Below are 20,721 nucleotides of genomic sequence, written 5' to 3'. Positions count from 1 at the left end.
TTTTATAAATAGTAATAAAATACATGGTGAAATTATTGATCTTCAAAATTCAACAGAATAATTTTATTGATATAAATAGGGGTATGATTTCTCTTATTTGAATCCAAAAATAGGAAATATAAGAAAAAAAAAACATGAAAGGAAATATATAATATATATATATTTAAAATTAATTAATTCATAATATTTACTTGAAAATAAAAGAAATGACAAAATAGGAAAGGAAATAAATCTAATCCAAGGGAATATATTTAAATTTAGAAAGGAAATAAATCCAATTCAAGAAAATAAATCTTGTCCTCATAGCATTTATAAATTTAGAAAGGAAATAAATCCAATTCAAGAAAACAAGTCTTGTCCTCATAACATTTAATAAGAATAAATTATTTCATAATAAAACTTCTAACACTGCCCTTTAAGTTGAAATATTGTTGACAATCATGTATAACTTATATTTGAAAATATCAAATAATGGGCGAGGAAGACTCTTTATGAGGTAGAACTTGAAGTTTTCATCCCATGTTTGGTAATGAACCCCAAGGGCATTTATGAATATTTTTAGTTGAATGCAATTGTCTTTGATTGCAGTTTATGCAGTATCTATAGGTAGACGAAAAGCTCCCACTGGTAATGTTGCAGGGAAGTTTGCAGGGAGTAGACAACCTACAAAAAAAAATGCAGAGATTGGTCTGCGAGGAAAAAAAACTCTAGAGTAGAGCCTACTGCAAGAAAAAACTTCGTAGGAGGGTCTGTTGCACGAAAAAGCTCCGGAGGAGGGCCTATAGCAGACAAAAACTACGGAGGATGGCCTGTTATGTGAAAAGCATGTTGTTGGGAAAAAGCTCCAGAGGTGGGGTTGTGGCAGGAAAAAGAAAAAGTTTCGGAGATAGGCATGCTACATGAAAAAGCTCCGTAGAAGGGCATGCTGCATGAAAAAGTTCCGGAGGAGGGCTCTAGAGGAGGAGTTGCTGCAGGAAAAGAAGAAAGAACATTTAACAGTGATTTTCCTTCTAGAGGTTCCAAGCTTGCACCATTGCCTGTTGAGATGGGGCTCATCTTAAAGACAAGGTTGGTTTTCGCCACCGCCAATGATGTTTGCGACACCTTTTCCACTAAGCTGGACCAATTTCTGGGCAATGGAATTTGTTCGAAAAACGAACTTCTCCAACTCAAAGACACCCATGGGCCCATTCCAGATAATGATGTTAGCGCTGCCAAGAGTTGTGTTGAATGTCTCAATTGAATCTGGTCTAATGTCATGGCTCATCCAACCGTCAGGGATAACAGATGTTTGCATAACCTTGCTATCGGTATCGACTGCAAACTTGTTTGCCATAATGGCATTAGAGGGTAACAAGAGTTTCACTCCTTTCATCTTTTCTTTCTCGATAAGAACTATTGCTAGGCCAAGTTTGTCTTCCTCAGCAAGAAAGGTACCAACACCATGTCCTTGTGCCTTGTAGAATGTAAAAATTATTCATCCTCTAAGAAGGATATCAATTTTCTCTAAGTGCAACTCCATCACCTCAATCTTTGTTGAATCCTTTGAACATCAACAATGGCAGAAAATGGCCGCTTTGGATTCGCAATAGCCCTGACAAGGTAGTCAAGTTCCTTCTACATGAGGAAGTAAGCAACAACAGTAGGTTTCATTTACTTTGTTACACCCTCTATTGTAGCATGAGTTCTGTGAGCAGTTCGAAAGGCATCATTAACATAGAAATCAACAGGAGAATCAAGTTTCTTTGCAGACTCTGGATCATTTTATCTTCTTCCTTATAGAATCTCACATCCTCGAGGAGGAAGACACTGCCATCAGGTAATGCAACGACGATTTTCTTTACTTCCTCGCCAATGGAATCATTGACCATCTTAATGTCAACTCCATGTAGTTCTGATATCTTAGGCAAGAGAGGCTTCAAGTTGTAATTCAAAGTGACAACTTTAGGGCGGCCCACATGACTGCAGAGAATGACCTTGGCTCCGTGCTCTCTCAAGTAATTGATGGTGGAACGACATCTCTAATTTTGGTATCGTCGCTGATCTTGAGGTTGTCATTGAGTGGAACATTCAGATCTATACTAACGAGCACTCTCTTCTTCTGATCTGCTCCCTTTAGATCTATACAAACTAAAAGCAGAGAATGACCTTGGCTCCGTGCTCTCTCAAGTAATTGATGGTGGAACGACATCTCTAATTTTGGTATCGTCGCTGATCTTGAGGTTGTCATTGAGTGGAACATTCAGATCTATACTAACGAGCACTCTCTTCCCCTTCTGATCTGCTCCCTTTAGATGCTCAAACTCATCTTCATTGCCATTCTTAACAAACTAAAACACAGATCCAACTGGAAGAAGATAGAGAAGTAAACAAAGGCTTGGAATGCAGGAATTTCAGTGTCGACAGGAACGAGATCCGGATGCAGCGGAAAGACTGCAGGAAGATGCGTCTCCATTGAGGAAGCCTGCAGGAATTTAGGCCGACGGAGAGGATTTCAGGCTGCATGAGGAAATTCAACTGTAAGAAATGTTGCAGGAGGAATTTCAGCCTCGTGAAAGACTGCAAGAGGAAATTTCAGCAGCGAAGCCTGCAGGGAGATGCAGCGGAAAGACTGCAGGAAGATGCGTCTCCATTGAGGAAGCCTGCAGGAAATTAGGCCGACGGAGAGGATTTCAGTCTGCATGAGGAAATTCAGCTGTAAGAAATGTTGCAGGAGGAATTTCAGCTTCGTGAAAGGCTGCAAGAGGAAATTTCGGCAGCGGAGCCTGCAGGGAGGGGAAGTTTTTGGTGGAAAAACTGAAAAAAAGAAGGCGGACGAAGGGTCCGAGTACGTTAAGGATCGTCGGCTGCAGGGAATAGAAAGTTTCTGGCGATAGAAGACTCTAGGATTTGTTTCAAGGCTCTCATACCATGTTGATTTTCAAAATTCAGTTAAATAATTTTATTGATATGAAAAAGGGGTATAAATACTTTTGCATGAATATAAGGGAAAAGAAATAACATGAAAGAAAACATATAACACCTATATGTCCAATTAATTAATACATAATAATTATCTTTTTAAAAATTTTTCAAGGCTCTCATACCATGTTGATTTTCAAAATTCAGTTGAATAATTTTATTGATATGAAAAGGGGGTATAAATACTTTTGCATGAATATAAGGAAAAAGAAATAACATGAAAGGAAACATATAACACCTATATGTCCAATTAATTAATTCATAATATTTTTTTTTTTTTAATTTTTTTTTTTTGAAGAGATGGGTTTTGCATTAAAGGGGAAAGAGAGAGAAGATTAACAATGTTGTTGTTGTCCCCCTCCACCATGATCCCACGGGTCTCATACATCAAAGGCCGAAGTAAAGAAGCAAGGAACAAGATCGCCTGGAGTTCGACATGTGTACTGCCCCAATATAGCAACTTTCAACCAGCAGCCACCATGCAATTTCCGTTCTCTTTTTGAATGAGAACTCCCACACTTGCAAGGCTGGAAGGCAAGAGGGCGCCATCAACATTAGCTTTTAAACGTCCTGGAGGATTGGGGGGAGGGGGGCATCAAAATAAAAGGGAATAAAGTTTAGAAGGCTGAGAGGTGCCACAATACTCCGAAATAGCAGAAGATTGAGTGTTTGTGAGGAAAGATAGGATTGTTGCAGCCATGACCGCAGGTGTTTCGAAGGGCGGCCCATGCTTTATGGAGCTTCCAGCTCTCCAACTATGATAAACCGTTTGGGGGGAGGGGGGCACCAAAATAAAAGGGAATAAAGTTTAGAAGGCTGAGAGGTGCCCCAATACTTCGAAATAGCAGAAGATTGAGTGTTTGTGAGGAAAGATAGGATTATTGCAGCCATGACCGCAGGAGTTTCGAAGGGCGGCCCATGCTTTATGGAGCTTCTAGCTCTCCAACTATGATAAACCGCAGCGTAGCCTCACGCGGGTGAAGCTTAAGATTCCAGAACCAACAATCATATGGATGTTGCTATTTGAAAGAACTGCCACTGGACAAAGCCATGACGAACTTCCCTGAGTATGTAGGAAAGACCACAATCTGGTCCACTTGCTCCGGGCACGGCATCTGCACTTGCCGAATGATCTTACAAAGTTCCTCCCCAAAACAGTGATGGAGTATCCCCTCATCCCATTGTCCATTAGAACCCAGTGCAGAAACCTTCATGTTTTCAATTTGGAGAACATCCACCAAGGCGGACCACTTATTCGGTGGTCATTGCTCCGGGCACGGCATCTGCACTTGCCGAATGATCTTACAAAGTTCCTCCCCAAAACAGTGATGGAGTATCCCCTCATCCCATTGTCCATTAGAAATCAGTGCAGAAACCTTCATGTTTTCAGTTTGGAGAACATCCACCAAGGTGGACCACTTATTCGGTGGTCGGTCAAGGATCCACGTGTCCCATAAGATCTCAATATCTTCACCGTTTCCCACATCCCACCTGATAGTATTACCAAGTGCAGGCGCCTCGCTCACAATGATTTTTCATGCAATTGAGTCCGTCCGTTTAGGCCGATCCCAAACATTTTTCCCATACCTCTCCACCAAACAATTATAAGGGAAAACTTGCGAGTTAGTAAGGAATTTACAAGCTAATTGGGTCCGCAAAGGGCTCGTCTTGGTAGCAGCCGCAATCCATGTTCCTTTGGTGCACACATCTCGCTCCACGCCATATAGTGCATACCTCTCTGGCCTTTGTCTTTGTCCCATAAATATTGTCTGCATAATCTTTCAATATATTCATGAATGGATTTAGGAGGATTAGAGTGAGAAACGAAATAGGTGGACATAGGTAGGAGCGGGTGGTTAATCCGGATGGTTTTCCTTGCAAGAGACAAATGACAGTTCCCCCAAGCTGGAATCTTGCCAATCACTTGATTCATAAGGCCATTAAAATCAACAGCAGTAAGCCTCCTCATACAGAGTTTGATCCGCAAATACTCAAGCTCCTCAATCCTCTTAAACTGCAGGAACCTGGAGATCTTGTTCTTCTGCCAACTCAAAACTTTTCTGCTAAAAAAAATCAACGATTTGAGATGGTTAATCCTTTAACTAGTCCAACCACAATAATTTCAACCGCAGCCTTGAGATTCTGGGCTGCTTCCATGGAGGCTTCTTAAAAGAGCAGGATGTTGTCAGCATACAAGTGAGTGACACGAGTCCCATGCGGAGATATAGCCACCCCAAGCAGATTTCTATGCTGCTGCAACGATCTAGAGAGGAAGTTGGAGCACAAAATAAATAATTATGGGGACAATGAGCACCCTCGCCTGAAGCCACAACTCGCCTCTATTATAGGCGTGCGAGATTCATTAATAAAAACATCAAACTGAGGGTTTTGAACACCTTGCACGATCCTTTCGGTGAATTAGGGGGAGTGTGGGTTATCCATAACCATTTGAAGAGTCTTCCAATTTATTTTGTTAGCATTTTGGCAGTCGAAGAATTCCTACAGTGCAACACACACGTCCTCACCAACCATACTCCAGAATTGTTTTAAAAAATAGGCCGTTATCCCATCCATGCCAGGGGAGCGATTGGTACCCATGCTCCTAACTGCATTTCAGAATTCATCATAGGTAACCTCACGGGTAAGAGAGCCCTTAAACATGTTCATTTGGATGGTGGGGGATCAAAATCGGGCCAATCCGATAGAATATCCTTAAACATGTTCATTTGGATGGTGGGGGATCAAAGGGCCAATCCGATAGAATACTATTCTCCTTTTCCTCCCATTTCTTTAGAAAAACTTGAGAAAAAGTTTCATCAATCACCTAAGGATCATCCGATGACACCCCATCAACAGTTTGAATTCATTTAACACAGTTCGAGTTCCTCCTACCACTTGCAACAGAGTGGAAGAAATGGGAGTTAGCATATCCTTTGTTCAACCATCGCACTTTAGCCCTTTGTTGCCACCAAGAAGTAATCGGTTCATGGCTGTCTTAAAACTCGTGGACCTTCGCTCGCAGCTCTTGCACTAGCTCCGTTTTAAGCCACCTCCAGCACAATCCAGGTGTTGGAGATCGTTAATTTCCATTTATAATTGAACTTTAAGTGATCCCAACTTTTTTTTTTCATTTTGTCGTTACTCCAATGATTTAAAGCTTTCAAGGTTCTTCTACATTTTTTGGAGACGATATCAGGCTTGGACCCCGAAGCTGGTTTCCACATTTATTGTAGAGGATATCAAACACCTGCATGTGTTCAGTTTTTTCTTATGTTTGTGGTTTTTCTGGATTAATTCCTGGAGTAGCTGAATGAAAAAATAAATATTTTGAGCTAGATAGAGCTTTTTTGTTTAAAACTAATGTAGCGAAACAGTTCTGGGTTGATGTAGTTTCTGCTGCATATTTTTTTATCAATCAGATGCCTCTGTTATTTTACAAAAACAAATACCCTACAAAGTTTTATTTCCAACTAGCTCTCTTCCCCATAGAACCACTATATTTGAGTGTACTTATTTTATTCGTGACACTCGTCCACAAGTTTCTAAACTGGACCCTAATTCATTATGGTGTGTCTTTTTAAGATAATTGCGTTTGAAAAAAAAGGTATCGATATATTTTCTTTCTTAAAGTGGTACATGGTCTCTACTGATGTCACCTTTCATGAACAAACCCCACTCTTTAGTGACTTATCACAACATAAATTTTCACAATATTTTGATGAGTTGTTAATGTATTACACCATTAGTTCAACTCCACTTCCACCACTCGTGCCTCAACCTAGACCACCCACCGATCACCAATGTTTACTTAAGAGGATCTCGTCCCCCTAATCCTAGTCTGACATGAGCATCATCTTCTTCAGTGGATCTCTTTCCTTGTGACCTTGAGTTATCTATTGCTCTTTGAAGAGGTGAATGCCAACATGCCTATCCTATTTCCTCTTGGGTTAAATATGATTAGTTATTGTCCATTTTTTGCTCGTTTATTGTTTCCCTTGACTTTGTTGAGGTCACGAGATCTCTTCAGCAAGCCCTATCCCATTCTGAGTGCTGGATAACGATGTTTGATGAAATGAATGCCTTAACTGAAAATGGAGCTTGAGAACTAGCTGAATTACCCTTAGCAAGAAAACTGTTGGCTATAGATGGGTGTTTGCTGCTAAGTTTCACTCCGATGGATTTGCAGCTTGTCTTAAAGCTCGGTTTGTTGCTAAGGGCTATGCTCAAATTTATGCGGATTGACTGCTTAGACACATTCTCTTCGGTAGCTAAGTTGACCTCGGTTCACCTCTTCTAGTTCTTGGCTACAATGAATAATAGTCTCCTGCACTAGTTTGATGTGAAGTATGCCTTTCTGCATGGTGATCTTTTAGAGGAGGGTATACATGGACTTAGGTGGGTTTGGGAAAGTATGTCATCTTCGGAAGTTACTGTATGAATTGAAGCAAAGCCATTTAGCATGATTTGAAAAATTTAGTCAAGCAGTAGAAGAATTTGGGATTGACCATGTGGACACGTTGTCTTCTGCAGCTAAGTTGACTTCGATTATTCTCTTCTTGTTCTTGGCTACAATGAATAATTGCCTCCTGCACCAATTTGATGTGAAGTATGCCTTTTTTTGCATGATGATCTTTTAGAGAAGGATATTCGTTGGAGCAACCTATTGTGTTTGTTTCTTAGGGTGTTTGGGAAAGTATGTTGTCTTCGGAAGTCACTGTATGAATTGAAGCAAAGCCTCGATCATGATTTCAAAAATTTAGTCAAGCAGTAGAAGAGTTTGGTATGCGGAAGAGTAAAGGTGATCTCAATGTATTCTACAAGTAATAAATTTTTAGGATCATTCTGTTAGTAGTGTATGTTGATGACATTATTGTTACTGGAAACAATGTGCAAAGAATCTTATTATTTAATTTATTTCATCAAAATTAATTCAACACTAAAGATCCGAGCTTTTTGAAGTACTTCTTTCGAATTGATGTATCAAGGAGCAAGAGGGTATCTTTGTATCTCGACAGAAGTATGTGCTGGATTTATTAACAAAAACGAGAAAATTAGGGGTAAAACCATGCAGTACTCTAATGCTCCCCAATCAACAAATTACTAATGATGGAGAACCTTTTAATGATCCTAGACAATATAGAATGTTAGTACGAAAATTCAACTACCTCACAGTGACTCATCTAGACATTGCGTATTCAAACTACAAGTTAGTTCATTGCTTCTCCCACAGTCCATCATTTGTTAGCTCTGAACGTATACTATGTTACCTCAAAGGAGCTCCTAGAAAATGGATTCTATATCAGAACCATGGGCATAAAAATATTGAATGGTTCTCTGATGTAGATTGAGCAAGTTTCAAGATTGATCGGAGATCCATTACTGGACATTTTATTCTTGTTGGGGGTAATTTTATCTCATGGAAGAGTAAGAAACAAAATGTGTGTCACAATTCAGTGAAAAATCCGAGTATTAAGCAATGACATAAAGCTCAAGCTAATTGATACGGGTTTCCCAATTCATGTTTGAAATGTGTTTTATGACGATAATTTATGGCCCATCTGGTATATTGCTGAACTCAAAACCCTATTTTCACCTTATTATGTCAGTTCCTTTGAATCTATTGGGAATCAATTTGTTTGGAATGTCCTCTGTTTATTGCAGTAACTGAATACTTCCTTTAACTACGTGATATGGGATTTTGTGCACAGTGTCAAGTTTTAGAGAAGTTAGTATGAAACTCAAATAAATATTAAGATCAAAGACCTTATAATAACTCTTGATGGGTAATTATGTTTCTAAGTTAGATTAATGTAATAACTCTTGATGGGTAATTATGTTTCTAAGTTAGATTAATGTGTCTTGCTTCTCATTTTTCTTTATTTAACAACCATGTTTTGATTAACCTTCGTCAATATTATATTTTTTGTTGATTGGTTCTCTGTTATTCGTCGTATTGTTAGAAGAGATAAAATGTTAGTTTTATTTTATAATTGCTTATACAGTAGTTTAAACCTTTAGAAGACACTTGTTTCACATTAGATGATATATGGACTCTTACATGATGACATTTAAGTATTGGTAGACATAGGACTTCATAAAAATGTAATGCATATTATGACAAATGCAAATGAAAATATTTTATGTATATTTGAAAATAGGAGTTCACCCATTTATGTTATCAGTTAAGCACACTAATATATCTCCACATATTATTTTCCTGCCATCTCAGATAATAGAGAAATTTAGACTAACCCCTTCAATGTTAACGAGGAATGTATCGCTTAGGGATAAGTCTGTGCCTTTTCATCTCAAATAATAGTATACTTGTTATATTCCATGATGATTGGATAAGGTACATATCAACCCATGGTGAGTTATGTTATATTTTTATGTTGCTCGTGAGATGAATGTATAATTTAAGATATATAAAGTTCATTAGAAGTTAAAAATTTAGGTCTTTAAATGTATAGTTGGAATTAATATTCCAAAAGCTTATGCATTATGAAATTTTAGGTGTCATTAGCTATTAATTTGTTTAGATTATCACATATTTTTAATAACTTGTTAGGAAGGACCATCATACGTATTATATTTTTTTATTGAGTTACTATGATTTAGGAGTATAATGATTTCATTGGATTTTTTTAGATAGCTTATTATTTTTTTACTTAAATAAGTCATGTTTAATTGAGTGAAAGAAGATTAAATATATACCATAGATAGGGTAGCACCAGATTACGATTTGCTTTTTTATTTTTGTTTTGATTTTAGAATTTTATGGCTTTTTCATTATTGTTGGATTTAGATAAATTTTTGAGATAGATGGATTTAAATTTATAAGAATTCATAGATAATAGTTGGAATCTAATCATTATTCGATCGCTTGTTACCGCTTTAAAAATTTCAAACTTTCTGGCCAGGCTGTGACAATCATCATCTTTATCCTTTATTTTAAAGCAAAAAATTATAATAAAAAAATATGACATATATATAGAAATGACACTTGACAATAATTTCTAGATAAAAAGTATACATGACAGCATACAGAAGCTAGAAGAGGCTGGGTGGTGCTGTGTTGGCCATTGCTCGAAGAAGAGATGGCGGGCGAGTGCAGCGCTCCAAGAGGTGCTCGTGTTTGAACTAATCACATAAAGTGGAAGGAGTCATGAGTTAACCAAATTAATCATCAGAAGTATTGAATTTAGGGTTAATGTTTAATTTTTAATGTTTTTCTGTTAATTTTAAATTTTTTATTTTTGGTGCAAATATTCTTGTTTTTTCCTTAAAGTTTGGACACCCTACATGATTTAATGACACGTTTAGGTATGTCACTTGGTCACATGGGTTCATATTTGGCATGTGTCGGCACCACATGTTGCTTTAGACAGAACTGTTGGTGCTTTATACCTCAATGTCATTGTGTGGCCCTAGAAGTTTGTTCAAGATGCTGATAGCTTTATTGAATTTTGGAGAATCGTTTTACGAGCCAATTTAATTCTAGCTCTTCTTGTTTAGGAATTCTTAGGACTTTTTTTTTTATTTTGTTAAATGATGCCTATCTAGTTGTGTGCAAAGAAATGTGGGCTGTATTTATCATTTTGTTTAAGCTGATATTCACACTGACTTTTAGATCTTTTTACGAATGTATGCTGCACATGATGCTTGAATGCATTTATTGCGTTTAGCTTTTAATGTAATACTAATTTCAAGCTGTTTGAATGAGGAACTATTTGTGATAAGACCAAATTGCATGCTCTCTTGATTTGGGTGGACGGAAAAGGAATTTGGACGAATTATTACTATTGATTTGTTAATTTGTGGCAATCATTTTATTCGATGTTTTAAATTTGCAAGATGAGTTCCATGTCTTCTTATTGCCCGACTTTACTGTCAATTTATTTTTGCTGAGTGCCAAATTGTTATATGCTCCATAGTAATTCTTGAATAGTTCTGACCACTTTAGAAAATGACACTGATATTTTCTGCATTGTTTTGTATCATTTCTCTTTTTTTAATTGCATTTTATTTTTCATTAATTATTAGATAATTTCTTTTACTGATTAAGTTATCTATTTGCGGATTATACGTCTTTTTGTATTTCTCTAAATAACTCATATATTTGATGTTTTGAAAGGTCAAGATGCAGCCTGTTGTGGATGAAGATAGAGGTTTGATATGGTAACTATCTTCTTTTCCTCCAGCTAGGATGCAAATAAGTTATTCTTATGAAGCTCCATTTATCATTAGGGTCTAAATTTCTATTTTGTGGAATTACATATACTGCAAGTATAGTGGATTTATTTAAAAATCATAGCATGAATGGTGAACTTCAAACATGAGTCAAGCTCGAAAGCAAAATGCATAGGAAGGGGTATATGGGAGCATAATTTAGAAGGAACTAGTAATTGGGTAGATGTGAATGGAGGGAGCTGTAGGCGGCTGTACTTATATATTTGAGAAAAGCTTCAAAGTCTATTGGTATTTGCCACTCTCTGCTAGTTGCGTGAAGATGTCCAAAACGTTGAACTGCGAGCTTTCCAAATTTTACTGAATGGTTGTAACTATATCTATTATTTTGGTTCCATATTGCTTTGATGTTTGTTTTGTGATATTTGTTATAGACTTTTTGCTTGTCCCTTTTGAAACAAAGATGGCAAATTGGTGCAGGACGTTTCCATTACAACTAGCATTGATCTCTAGTACCTTTCTTCCTTTTCTGCTGTCTATTTTGTTTGCTCCAGCTTTTTCGGCCTCAGAAAGGGTTATCACAACATTTTATTTCTAATCTTTGCTTCTTAGGCTTTACACAATTATTTGAATTGTTTAAATGCGCCTCGTCATTATTTTTGTGGAAAGTAATACTTATTTGTAAAAGTCTAATGGTGTGTATGTCTATTGCCCGATAAATCCCTGTGTTTACAATCTACAGGTGTGGATCGCATGACCACCATTTGTATGCTCTTGATTATAGAAGACAACTTTGTATTTCCATGATTTTATTTGGTGGTAGTATTTACGCTTCTCCTGCAATTGACAAGGTAAATATTTGGATAATATAGTGGTTTCAGTTCCTTCTCTCCTCATCTTATCTGAATTTGAGTTGGTTTAGATTGTTTACCTGATATTTCCATGTGGACTATTGTCACTACATTCTGGATATTCATTTTACATGTTATGTGGCTTCATAATTTGGGTTATCCGTTCATTTATTTTGATGCAAACATAGGTGTTTCCCTATTATTCATGGATTTGTGGAGCCATAGCGATTCTTAGAAAAATTATCTTGGTGAAATTTATTCCTCCTTTCACTGCGCATTTCATCATATTATGAAGTATTATGCTAGTATGACTTCATCCACAAAAGTTATTGATATTGTTTTTGTGCTCCTAGAAGGTATTTAGGATGCGGATTTCGTGAAGAGATAATTGTGGAATAGCGAGGATGCGGATTTCGTGAAGAGATAATTGTGGAATAGTGAGGGAAGGCTAATGTTTATGGTTGACGGTATTCAGAAGGGATTGCAGGGATAATTCTCTCTCGGATTGTAGGTTCAATATTGTCGGCAGCGATCCTAGCTTAAATCAGATATTTGGATGGTGAAAACGGTGAGATATAGTCAGCAAGAAGGTTCGACCATTTGTTCTAAACTAAGATACAAATACACTTGTAAAAGGAAGATGGTACAACACTTTGAAAAACATAAATTACTTCAAAAGGGATTATTTCAAAGGGTAGAAATCTGTGAAAATTGTCTCAAATTCATCGAACGATAAAACTGAAAATCCAAAACCCTAATACAATATATATAAAAGTATTTTGATGGAAAATACGTAATTATAAAGTAAAAAATAGGAAAGCCATAAATGAAAGAAAATGATAAAAACTTGAGGAGAATAAAAAAGAAAAGGGTAAAACTTCTCGAACGATTGCGCTCTCGCGATTGTTGAAACTGCAGATTGCTGAACCTTAGAAGTCACGATCATGAGATTCTTGAATTTGCGGGGAAAAAGCGAGTCACATGTCAATCTTGTTGGCTAGGAGAGGTTTTTTCTTCTTCTCTAGAAGGACTTGGATCCTACTATCAAATTTTTTTTCTCACAATGCATCTGAGAAGATTTCCAATGCTGTGGCTCACCCTAATCATCTGTCGGTGGATGTACTGTTGAACTGAATTGGAACTTAGTCCTCAACTTTCTCCATAACATCTTTTTGAAATTGCTAAAAAAACTTCTCATTCTTATTTAAAGTCGTTGTCGGTCATCAAATTGGAATTTGTCAGTTGTTTTAAAAATAATTTAAATTTAATAGTATATGATATTATTTTTGAAAAATAGTATCTTAATTTTGAAAAATGAGATCAGATGGATCTCATATATTTAATAGTTTAAGTAACCGAACAAATATTACAAATAATACATCACCTTGAAAGTTAAACATATCACTTGACAACGGGCTTGATTATTTTTATAAACTAAAGTATTTATGATATTTGTTTAGTCTGCGAAATCTTTTTTATGTGGCCGACAATTCCTTTATCTAATATAAAGATTAGATAGGGTTTATTTTAACTGTGTTACTAATTATCTATAATTTATCTAATATAAAGATTAGATAGAGTTTATTTTAACTGTGTTACTAATTCTCTATACATGCAAGCCCCTATAGTTAATTACATCATAGGCAACCAAAGTCACTTAAGAAAACTCTCGATTAAGAAAAGGAGTTTCGTCTTCAAGAATTCAACATTTAGGTTTCTATGATTGCTTGTAGGAAAGCCAAATGGGAATGACTAATTGTGGAACACTTATTTTCATAATCTAATGGAATGAAAAGGTAGGGGATGTCATAAATTTTGAGGCAGACCTCAACGACTTCTCGGACTATCCTATTGTTTGGTTTTATGTTCTGAAAGAGAAATTATAATGTTTGAATCCTACAATTTATTTTAGAACTTAGACTTACATTCACATGATATCTGATCGTACAAATAACCTAGAAAAATAAGAGGATTTATCTCGTACCGAACAACAATCTCAGAATCATAAAAGAGTTAAGGCTTATAATGCAAAACATAATTATGTATGCCTAAAAGATAGAGTGAGGATTTACGTCGTGCTAGGTGAACTACCCCGTAGTCTTATGGATTACGTTATTTAATTCCAAGTAAGGTTTTGTTGAAGTAGATCTGTTTCTTTGTCGAGTCTTGATCGTCGTACGAGGTTGTTGTTCGTCTGTTTGCTTCCTTCTCTTGTCCTCTAAAAGGATTGCTCTGAGCTCTTTATTGTAGCTGCTTCAAGTTTAGAGTCTATGTGTGAACATGTGTTATTGTTGGGTCAATGGCCTGCCTTAGGGTATCTCATAAATCGGTGTCCTAGTGTTCTCTACCTTAGGGGCTTTGCAGGTATTATAAATAAATAATGCATAAGTAAAAGGAACAATAAAGACGCAGTAAAGTACAGTAAAATAAAATAAACGTGCGTATCTGGGATTCCTGCCGCTGCTGCAAAAGGGGGCTTGTATTACAGATAATACATGTTAATATTGCAAAGAATTAAGCATATGTTTAAGTAAAGAATCAAGTGACACATATATGAAGAATCAAAGTGAGCCATAAGAATTCATGTTCGGGGTAAGCTCAGAATGAGTACCCGGAGGGGCCCTAACAAAAGATTTAGCACCATGTATGTGAGATTCAAGACAGGATAAAGGGCTACCAGTCTGGCAAACACAGAAGAGTAACTCTCGGCCCGATTTATTTGACCGTCCCTTGAACTTCCAAAAGAGTTTTTTTATTATGCATTCAATTATTTTGTTTTAGCACACAAACAAGTTTTGATTTGTCATATACTTAAGTTTTTTTATTTAACATGCAAAATATAAGTTTTGTTAGAAAAATATGTTATATTATATGTTGCATGCATCAGACAATTCATGAGCCAGTCACATTGTTGAGCTAGAGCTACTAGTAGTCTATGTGAACAAGTGGTAATTCTTTACTAAATGTTAGAAGACAGTAATGCAAATCCTTAACTCTCCTGTAATCCTCGAGTCAGGATTGCGCAAAACTTCACACATATCTAAATGACTTTTCCATCACCGCCCTTAAGCCCCAAATCATCCAACTTATAACCCTACTTGATGATTCATATATCACTACGCTATGCGTACTTATATTTGAATATAAACACATATACTGAATCATTGAGCTAGGAAAAGAAAAGAAAAAGAAAGAAATCAAACCAAAACGGCATGCAAACATCTTCCAAAAACAACATTTATTTTTCTCCAACAATCAACAAGTGCACGTGGCAAAGAAACACTTATATGTTTCCAAAAATCAATGAACCTATATGACAAAAACATCACTTATATGCCCCCAAAATGAGCAAGAAAACTAGGCCAGAACAACACCCATGCGCCTCCCAAAATCAGCGAGAAAATTGAGCCAAAACAACACTTAAACCTTTCCAAATCAACATTTTGATCTCCTAAAAAAAAATAAACAAATCAGCCCAGAAGGTAGCATTTAAACCCCTCCGAAACAGTGGATATACAGCCCAAAACAACACTTAAACCCACTCCAAAACAGTGAACTTGCAGTCCAAAAAATAGCGCTTAATACCTCCCAAACATCACATATTCATGCACAAAATCTGCATTTAAAAGCCCAGAAGACGGTATTTAAAGGCTCCAAACAGCACATACTCGAGCCTAAATAAAAAAACGCACTTGAATCCGTCCCAAAAGCAACAAGGGAGCGGAACAAAACAACAAGGAGGCTGAGAAAAACAGCAAGGCCTCAAAACATTCAGACTTTCATGAATAAAGCACCAAAATTTTCAAACTCTTGCAAATAACACCATGGAAGTTTCCAGATTTTTCTTAAAAAAGTAAAGCATGAGAACTTTCAGATATTTTTTTTTAAACCTTTACATTGATAACATCCAAATCCTTCATAGCATGTCAAATAAGTCATCCATGTAGCCTTTCACAACTAGCTAAAGTAGTATAGATATAAATGAATTGGAGCTCAGTTTTGTGGATATGAATGCTCGAAGAATAATGTGACTTCACTTAAAACAGATTTTTAGCATGAAGTTTAAAACAATCAAGGCAAACAAAACCTACAACGTAGCTAAAATTCTCATGTTCCAATTCAATCTCTTATGGTCTTTACACATAAACAAATGAACCAAGTCTCCGTACAAGCAAGAAGTCCAGAGCGAGCATGATAATAATCCATGTAAAGCAAATGCACGAATGCTGAATTCCTGTGCAACATTTCCATTTCATTTCATTTTTTTTTTTTTTGTGAAAACAAAATGAAAAAAAAAAACAGATAGGTTTAACTTGATGGCAACAGAGAAGAAGAGGAGGAAAGGGACCTACCAGGCTCCAACGGGGCTCAAGCACATAAGGCAAACCGGCTGAAGGAGGTCCAACAACAACAACCCACTTCAACCACTTTTTAACAACAACCCACCGAAATTTTTCAACAACCATCATTCTTCTCCCCCAAAGGGTTTTTATAGCCAAAAGGGAGGAAGAAAAATAACAGTAGAAGCCCTGATAGGGCTCTTGGGTCAAGAGGAGAAAGGGGTTATTCTACCGAGCCAAACTTTCGGGAAAGATGGGATTTCCTTTCCCATCGAATGCTCTGGAGAGGCAAGCTCGAAGGGTGAATCCCTACCAAAATAGGAAGTCCACTCTTTAGGGAGCTTGCTGTCCCGAGGAATGCAGCAGATACAGGCTTCAGGAAGGACTTTGGGAAGAGAGTGAAAAGTCAACTGTACCATGCCGTGTGTTTATAACTTAAATCTAAAGCGTTCACATCTTTTAATAATTTGATGTCTAATACAGTGAGAAAATTTTATATTGCTCTTACAGAGGTACTTGAATGGCTATGCGTATCTTTTAGTGATAGGTTATATGATCGACAGTTTTGGAGTTGCAAAACATCACTCATGCGCGTTTTTTAGGAGAGGGGACATAGTCAACTTTATATATATATATATATATATATATATATATATATATGAGGGTGAATCAGTTGAAAATGATTGAGCATTCTAGACAAATAATGAAAGACTAAAATGAAAATAATAGGGGACAGGGTCCCCTTGTTTAATGCCCCTGCAAGCAGTGAGAAAACCATAAGAATTGAAAATGATTGAGCATTCTAGACAAATAATCAAAGACTAAAATGAAAATAATAGGGGAGAGAGGGTCCCCATGTTTAATACCCCTGCAAGCAATGAAGAAACCATAAGAATTCATACACAGTTTTCTCGTAAGGCCAAAATGGTGGTTTCTGACCTTGCTTACGTACGTGAATGATGTTATTATTTTTGCTAATGCCTCTAAACTTGCCTTAAAATAATTAATGAGGCTCTTAAATGATTTCCAGAATTGTTCTGTACTAGTTTTTAATTGTGATAAATGCCAGATGTATTTTGGCAAACATGTTAAACAACTTATTCATTGGGGGGTTTCTTATACAGGTTATCACTGTGTCTCTCTCCCTCTTAAATACCTTGGGGTTAATTTGAGGGAAAAGAGGAAACAGATTCATATGGATGATATTATTGATAAAATCAAGCGTAAAATTAACGATTGGATAAATGTTTTTCTTTCTACTGGGGCAGGACAACATTGCTATCTAGTGTGCTTTATAGTATTCCTCTATATGCTTTGCAGTTGTTTAATCCGAAGAAAAGTGCTATTAATGTCATGGAGAGGCTTTTCAATAAATTCCTTTGGGTGAGGAATGGTGCTAAGAAGATTTGGGGATCTTGGCAAAGGTTGCGTAAGCCTAAAAATGCTGGCGGTTTTGGTTTTAAAGCCTTGAAACATACGGTAGAAATAAGCTTTTGCAAACTCCGGTTTAAATTTAGAATGGGCTCATCTCTATGGGCCACTTTTATGCATCAGAAATACTGTGATTTTTCTCACCCTTCCCAGGTTTTGCGGAAGGTTGGTGATTCTCGGATCTGGAAAGCTGTTGTTAATGCTAGGTCTATAGCTAGTGATTTCATGTTTTGGGACATTGGTGACGGTAACATCTCTTTCTAGAATGATAATTTGAGATTGTCTTCTTTCTCTGAATATTCTCATCCGCCCCATATTAATAATTTACTTGTTTCTGATTTCTTTTCTCAAGATAGATGAGATTTCACCAAACTGTGTTCTATTGTGGGTGAGCAAAATGCTAGGCATATAAATACTATACCTATTACCCCTTCTCGCAGGGATCTCCTCGTGTGGAAGAGGACCACTTTTCAAACGGTCTGCAAGTTAATCTATGGCACTTTATACTCTCACCGGGATTGGTTTTGGGGAAAATGGATTTGACACAAACCTTTAACTCCCTCTATCTTTTTTTTCCTTTGGTGTTTCTTCTCTTCTTTACTGCCTCTTGATGACATTTTAAAGTTGAAAGGCCTTAAATTGGCTTCAAGATGTCCTATGTGCAAAGTCTCGGAGGAAGATTCGAGACACATATTTTTTGAATGTGTTTTTTCTTTGAATGTTTGGAATTGAATGTTTGGAATATATTGTTTGGAATATATTGGGCTTACACTTTGGTATCCCCTGGATCCATAGAGTCATCCTAAGTATTTATTTGTGGCAATGGAAAGCTTTTGATGATAAGGGGGATGGTTTTCCCTTCCTTTGCTAGTCCTTCGGTTTATTTGGACCGCGAGAAACAGCTTCAAATATAATTCCCCCCCTCCTACAGCTTCTATGACAGCTTCTTATGTGTTGGCTTATTACACCAAGGCTCTTAGGGTCTGTACCAATGATGTTTCGAACTTCAAACCCTCCCATTTAATTAGGTGGGCTCCTCCTCCTTTCGAATGGGTTAAGGTGAATGTGGATGACAGTTAGAACCATTTATCTGCTGCGGTTGGGGGCATTTTTAGAAATTCTGATGGTAAGTGTATGTGCTATTTTGCTTCTCCTATTGCTACTGACAATCCCTTAGCCACAGAATGCTGGGGTGAATGCTGGGGGTTTTTTATTGCATTAACGGTGGCAATTGCTTTCAATTTTCATACGATTGATGTGGAAATTGATTCGAAAATGCTCTATAATATACTGTTGGGTATCTCTCTTCATCTCTAGGATATTTTATGCATTCTTAAAAGTATTTCTGCTTTAATTTCTGAAAGACATATGAAAGTGAGTTGGAGTTTCATCCATAGAGAGGGCAACTCCCCTGCCGATTAGTTAGCCAGGCAAGCAGGGGATGCATGCTCTGTAGGTTCATCTCCCCCTGCTCCCCTCAGATGTCTCCTTACTGGGGATTAACCTGTATTTGCCTTATGTTAGATTTTAGAAACTACTTGCTGCTCGGCTCTATGGCTGGGTGCTCTCGTATCTTTATTGTGGTTTGGTTTTGCACCCTCCCTCTTATGGCTTCTTTATTTTGCTGACAGGTTTCGGATTACACCCCTTTCCTCTGGCTCTCCTGATCTCTTGATTTACGCTAGTCGTGTTGTTTGGCTGCTCTGCTCAGTCGATCAACATCTCAGTTTGCAATGATGTTTGCTGGAGTGTTTCCAGTGGATTAGGAGTTTCCTGCTGCCTCTTTTTTTTCTTGGATTCTCTTTTGTTTATTTTCCTGTTATTCTACTACACGGGCACAGGTATACTAATTTTGAGTTTTGCTATTTTTCCTTGGGTATACTTATAAGTTTGGAGTTTTCAGTTTGGATTTGGAGTTTTCATTTCGCGTGAGTTGTAATGTGGGAGGAGGAACCTCTAGAGGTGGTTTAAAGTATTTTTTGGCTGTTTTAGACGGGGATCCTCCTCCCCTCCAACTTTTGTACCTATTTCTTAATTTTAACACGTAGGGAGCCTTCGATGCTCTTTCCCCCCCAATATATATATATATCTATATATCTATATATATATATATATATATCTATATATATATATCACGCGATGGGTCTTCGTTTTCGCTCTGTTAGGGTTTCCGCTCATGGTGAATCCTAGCGTCTGTCTTTTCTCGCTCGTATTGATCCTTTTGTCCTCTGGCTGGCGGAGGACCTCGCAGTCTGCCTTGAGTCTGCGTCGTCTGCGGAGCAGATCGCGTCGTCAACTGTGCTCGCGTTTGCGACACTTCGCCTTGCAGGTTTCGTCGCCTGCTTTGAGCTGCTTGTCGTTAAAGCCGATCGACCACTAGTTTTGCTTAAACCTGCTCGACTGCTCGCGCCGTTCATTGGCGACAGTCGACAAGCTGCGCCAGCTGTTACTCCTGCAGTGCTTATTTGAAGCACGTTAATGGCCTCAAGGCTTTCCTACGCCGCCACCCTCACCGGTGATTACCCCGCCAAACCCTCAGTTGCTATAATGGTTCACAAACACAGCTCCCCTTTTCAGCTCGCAGATATTCTGATATTACCGCAGATGTACCATGATTCTGTTGTAGGACATAGAGATTGCAATCTCATCAGAAAGTAGAGAAAAAGATGGACAAACTAGCAATATTCTTCTCTGACGTTGAAATTTCTACTCGTGCAGGAAAATACAAATTTACACTAGTTGGAAAGTTCCAATTTGGTCGCCCTAATATGGAGATTATCAGGGAAGTTTTTGAATATTTCAAATTAGTTGGGGCTTGGCTAGTGAGTCTTTTCGACAGAAGACATGTTATGATACAATTGAGCATAGAAGAAAATTACACAAGAATTTTCTCAAAGAAATTCATCACAATCGAGGGCAATCATATGAAATTGCTCAAATGGACCCCTGTT

The 20,721-nt window shown here is 37.3% G+C and overlaps 1 protein-coding gene and 1 pseudogene across 1 annotated transcript in view; one reads left to right on the top strand and one right to left on the bottom strand.

Annotated features, from left to right (window-relative positions):
* Nucleotides 1-20,721, top strand: part of LOC110037788 (putative acyl-activating enzyme 19) — a 61,499-nt gene that overhangs the window by 9,999 nt on the left and 30,779 nt on the right. The window contains exons 4-5 of the mRNA XM_020742502.1: nucleotides 11,096-11,139; nucleotides 11,891-11,999. Coding sequence (XP_020598161.1) covers nucleotides 11,096-11,139; nucleotides 11,891-11,999 — 153 coding nt within the window. The remainder of the gene's footprint in view (nucleotides 1-11,095; nucleotides 11,140-11,890; nucleotides 12,000-20,721) is intronic.
* Nucleotides 559-2,455, bottom strand: LOC110037789 (annotated as a pseudogene).

Source organism: Phalaenopsis equestris, unplaced genomic scaffold (assembly GCF_001263595.1).
Source record: "Phalaenopsis equestris unplaced genomic scaffold, ASM126359v1 Scaffold225038, whole genome shotgun sequence".
Taxonomy (NCBI): domain Eukaryota; kingdom Viridiplantae; phylum Streptophyta; class Magnoliopsida; order Asparagales; family Orchidaceae; genus Phalaenopsis; species Phalaenopsis equestris.
The sequence above is the reverse complement of the archived record's forward strand: the minus strand, read 5'-3'. Positions and strand labels throughout refer to the sequence as shown.